We start from the raw sequence: 5,008 nt of genomic DNA, 5'->3' as shown, positions 1-5,008 counted from the left end.
ACTAATCTTTATAACAAAAAATGAAAATACGCACCCCAGCATTAATAATTATGTAATGGTGTGTGTGTAAGGTTAGTGTCTGTAAGCGTAATTATCATATGTTACACAAAGTTCATGCAAAAACAATACATGCCGTCCTGTCAAAAAACCCTGCAACTATAAAGATACTGTGGAACTTCAACATGCTGACATATTGAGCAGAATAGTTGCTGCGTCAGGGTCTGGTAAGCCAAACTAGCAGAGGCCTAGGAGAGGCAACCCGATCTGTCATATTTCTTGACAGTGGGTAAGGTCCTAGGCGTGTCAGTTTGTTTTAGGCGTGGCATTGTAGAAAACACATGCCGGCTGAGTGAACTGATGTTTTCATTTTTTTCTGGATGCTTTAGCCGGTGAGCGTTTCCGGATTGGGTGTCCAATCTGATCTGTCTCTTATGGTTCTCGACTCTGTCTGCCACCAGGTTCATCACCCCTGATTGGTGTTGAGCTTGAATGTGGACATTCCTCTCCATGCACCACATTCAATGGTGTTTGATCAGGGCTATGAATTCTTTGGACGCCATTCCCCTTTGATTTTTGATAGGCAACCGCTGTTGTGTTGTCTATCTTCTGTAGAACAGATACTCCTACTTTGTTTTTTAGGAAGGTATTGAGTGCTAGAGTCGCTGCTAGCAATTCCAGGAAATTTATATGCCACTGTCTCTCCTGCTGAGACCATGGCTCCCCTGTACTGGTACGTTGATAATAGGCTCCCCAACCCAGCATTGAGGCATCTAATTCTATGGTCAGGTTGGGTTCCATCCAATGGTGGCAGAAGAGGGGGGATAGGGGGCTGTAGCTCCCCCAATGCCTGTCACTGTAGGGGCTAAGCCCCACCAATTATTATCAGACACTTTTGTTTTGTAAACTAATGATAAATGAACTGAATTATAAGTGAATCAATTAAATGCTATAATAATAAGTGAATAAATGAACAATTCATTGTTTATAATGTAAAAAATTTCCAAAAAACTCCTTACTTTTGTCATTACGTAGTGAAAATTCCTTAGCAACTTCAACTACACTTACTTCATCTGTTCTATGCTTATGTGAATGAAGAAGAATAAGGTGATTAAGGCGTTTCTCAGTCATGGTTGTTCAAAGGTAGTTCTTGACTTCATAATGTTGAAAATGACCTCTCTGCTGTTGCAGAAGTGACTGGAACTGATATATATTTTTATAATTTTATGTACCTCACATAGCATTGTCTTAGCAAAGTACAACTTTTTAAAAATGTCACAAATGGTATTTATTGATGTAACTTTCTTAAGACCCATTTGTTGCTGCTTGTTTGCAGTTTCAATTAAATCTGGCAACATCTTTAATTGAAATTCCAGAGTGTTAAAATTGATGTCATCTTTATACATGGCTTGAAGTGCTGTACTTGGTTTGACTGGTTGGGCAGCACATGATTTCACTAAAAGGGTTTCTACTTCTTGCATTATGATAAACACTGGCTGGTCAAACCTCCGTGATATTTCAGCAACTAACAGGTCAAGTACTTCAAAATACTGCATACAATAGTATACTGATGGTGAGGCATATAAGTGTCCCTGTTTTCTTGGTACTGTGGGCTCATTAGTAAAAGTTTGTGCATCTTTTATGACTAAATTATAAGATGTGAAAGCAGAATCAGAGTGCTGTCTGTTCAGACACATCTTTGTTGTCTCAGCAGCAGATATAGCCTCTTGTAGGTTTATACTGTGTCCCTGGAGAGTTGTTGATAGTTGCTCGGTGGCACTAAAAAGAACAGATGCAAGTTTGAGACCAAAATAGGTCTGAAACATTTCTAAAACTGCCCTTAAGCCAGATGCTTTCCTGCTTGGTTCTCCATGACATTCATCAGCAATTTCTTCAAGTTCTGTGTCTATAACTAGATAGTTTTTAACGACAGTCTATAGCAGATGTACGCACCGTCCATCTGGTAGGGCACAGGAGTTTTTTATCCAGGTGATGATGAAGCTATTTCATTTTTGATTCTGTTGAATAAACCCAATTGCTTTGGGGAAGCTCTTATTGGATTATATAATTCTTGAGTAACACCAAGAGCATCTCTAAGTGCTGAGCACTTACATGAACACTCCTGCAGACACAGATTGAGAGAATGGGCTAAACAGTGCACATAATGAGCCCTAGGCTCTTCTCCCTGTAAATGTACAGCTACTCCATATAAATGACCAGCCATGTTGGAAGCTCCATCATATGATCGGCCACGACATTGTTGACGAGGGAGAGAACAGCGAAGCAGAACATCTTTTAATGCATTCGATATTGTAAGAGCATCTGTTTGCTGCATTTCCATCATGCCAATGATGTCTTCAGAAACTGTATATGATTCATCAGCCCATTAAATGGAAATACAGAGTTGCTCTAGACCACTCTGATCCCTTGTTTCATCAAAAATGAGAGCAAACCATTGACTTTGACGGATCTCAGCTAAAAGGTTGCGTAGCAGATTGAGTGCCATAATTTCAACTAACTCATTGATTATATCATGGCTAAGGTACTTTCCACTTTTTAACCATTCATCAACACCGTGACCTAAAGTAGCTCTACATTTAAGCCACTGGAACAGGTTTCCTTCCTCATCTTTGTGGCCTCTCACAGCAAGACCTTACCTAGCAAGATGTCTCAAAGATGACAGTTGCAGCAGAAGCATTTTTCTCCTTTGGTCTTTGTCTCTCAGACTAGAACTGACTAGCTGGCTAATGACTGAAGGCTGCTCAGTAACTTTTAACTTGACAATAGCTTAGTAGTATGAGTGACTACGCTGGTGTGACTTAAATTGAGCTTTTGCCTTATTCCAATTATCATAGCCAATGCCAATGAATGCTTGATCTGACTTTTTACTGAAGGTCAAAACCTTTGTTTTGTATGCTTTCCTACAGTAAAACAGAAAACTTTTCTTTTAGTTGTACAGTAAGTCAACCATGGATATTCACTAAACCAGCTGCTACATAGAGAGCGTGACTGCTTCCCTTGCTTGCGTTTAGCTACCTTTGAACCAAGTCTTGGATGAACTGGACAACTTATATCATCAGAACAGCAAGCAGAGGTACACTTTGAAGCAATTCTCCTCTCTAAATCTCTTGTTTCATCTCCACTGCAATCTCCATGGTCACAATCAGAGTGGTCAGTATCACTCTCATCATCGCTACTTTCTGTAGCATTATCTTCATCAGTGGCAGCTTCAAGTGATGCAGGAGAATTAACGCTTCTCTTTCCCAAGAGATTATCACTGGAACTGGTGGTACAAATAGAAGCAGTAGCGAAAAAACTTGATAACTTGCTTTGAGAAGACATGATTAATCAGTTAGCCTGATGGGCGTTAAATAATTTAATGGGCGTTAAATGACACGCCCATCATGAATAATTAATTAGGTCTCTAAAATTTTGCAGCACGCCCCTATGGCCTCCCCAATTTTTTATTGCTTCCCCACCACCGGTTTCATCAATATTATTGTCCTGCCATTTAATTCTATCATCTGTGTCCTACTAAATCTACTCCCTGCTGTCTGGAGAGACTTTCAAATGTATTTCGTATTTCTGTTCCCCCATCCGCAGAGCCAATGTTAGGTTCATTGCAAGCTCCTGAAAAATAGAGCTCCTGGAGAAATGACTTGGTTCATCTGTGTGTCCCACTAGATCTACTCCTCCCAGCGGTCTGGAGAGACTTTTAAATTTATTTCATAGGTCTGGTCCCCCATCCGCAGGGCCAATGTTAGGTCCATTGCAAGCTCCTGAAAAACAAAGACCTTGAGAAATTACTTGGTTCTTGGCATTCATTCTACCTATTAGCCTCGAAAGGGTGCGGCAGGATATCTCCTCCTCCTTTAACAATTGTCAAGACTCCACCAAAATCTTCATTTTCTGGGCTGGGAGACTCAGCTCCATTATGGCGTATCCACCAAAAATCCAAGGAATTTAATGCTCTGGGATGGTTGTAGAATTGTTTTCTCCTAGTTTATTGTGATGCCCATGCATTTTAGGGTAGTTATAAATCCCTGACCCTGGTCTGCTACTTTCTCCCTCGTTTCCACCATGAGCAGAATGTCGTCTATATATACCACCAAATGTATCCCCAGCTCCTGTCCAACAGCTGCTCTAAGCTTTTGGGTCTTGGTAAAGACCCATGCAGTTAAGACCAGGCCAAATGGAAGACAGTTGAATTGGTATGTTTTGTTTTCTACCTGAAGGAAAAGGTGTTAGCTGTGCTCTGTTTATGGGTATCAAGAAATAAGCAATGTTTCAAATCTACTTTAGGAAGCCAATCCTCATACTTGAGTAGCCTTTTGAGGGTGAGAAGTCCCTCCCCCTCCCTCTTGAAGTGGGGAGCATTCACAAATGACTGTAATCTCTTTCAATTTATCAAAGGTCTCTGACCGCCATCTTTCTTTTGAACTGGAAAGATGGTGGAGAAAAAATCGTTCCCCGTCCCGGGGTTGTTTGTAATCCTAAAATTGCTCCCTTTGAGATTAACTCTGTGATCTCCTGGGAAACCAGCTCTTCTTGGTGTTGGTTCAATTGGTTTAGGTTGGGTATTTTGTATTGTCAGGGTTCTGTGGTGAAATCTCTTTTGTACCTTGTTACTATAATTAGGACCCACAGGTCTTTTGTTAGTTTGTGCCAATTTATTACGAAGTGTTCCAGCTGACTGGCTGGATTTGCTTGCTTTTGCATGGGTACAATGCGCCTGGCTGCAATCACATTGCTTGTCAATTGGACATCTTGAATCAATTATTTTACAGAAAAAACAATTGTTTGAGTTCCGTAGATAGTTTGTATCTCTCAACTTTGTACCTCTTGACTCTGAGTTAATGTCAGAGGGGTCTCTCTCCTTACTCGGTCTTGTGATTGACATGGCAGGCACCGCCTTGTCCTCTGGCATGGCTCCTCCCCGAGGGTAGCCTCTGGAAAAAAACAGGATTTGGCTTATAATCCCATTTGAGGTCTGGTTTCTGACTGGAAATAT

At 40.9% G+C, this 5,008-nt stretch overlaps 1 protein-coding gene across 1 annotated transcript; it reads right to left on the bottom strand.

Annotated features, from left to right (window-relative positions):
* Nucleotides 1–1,978: 1,978 nt before the first annotated feature.
* On the bottom strand, nt 1,979–2,503 carry LOC105313490 (uncharacterized). Its single transcript, XM_011406971.1, has 3 exons — nt 2,398–2,503; nt 2,195–2,361; nt 1,979–2,119 (listed from the first exon to the last, which is right to left on the bottom strand). The coding sequence occupies exons 1-3, from the start codon at nt 2,501–2,503 to the stop codon at nt 1,979–1,981; spliced, it is 414 nt and encodes a 137-aa protein (XP_011405273.1).
* Between the last annotated feature and the right edge of the window lie 2,505 nt (nt 2,504–5,008).

The sequence above is a fragment of the Amphimedon queenslandica genome, unplaced genomic scaffold (genome assembly GCF_000090795.2).
Source record: "Amphimedon queenslandica unplaced genomic scaffold, v1.1 AMPQUscaffold_13293, whole genome shotgun sequence".
Lineage (NCBI taxonomy): Eukaryota > Metazoa > Porifera > Demospongiae > Haplosclerida > Niphatidae > Amphimedon > Amphimedon queenslandica.
This window is presented reverse-complemented; position numbering and strand designations above follow the sequence as displayed.

What these genes read in the sequence shown, in the direction of transcription:
- LOC105313490 (XM_011406971.1), bottom strand. Translation starts at nt 2,503, where the DNA reads ATGGCACTCAATCTGCTACGCAACCTTTTAGCTGAGATCCGTCAAAGT. An exon ending in GAGTGGTCTAGAGCAACTCT is followed by an intron (nt 2,362 to 2,397) that starts GTATTTCCATTT and finishes AATCATATACAG; the next exon opens with TTTCTGAAGACATCATTGGC. An exon ending in GTCATTTATATGGAGTAGCT is followed by an intron (nt 2,120 to 2,194) that starts GTACATTTACAG and finishes CTGTGTCTGCAG; the next exon opens with GAGTGTTCATGTAAGTGCTC.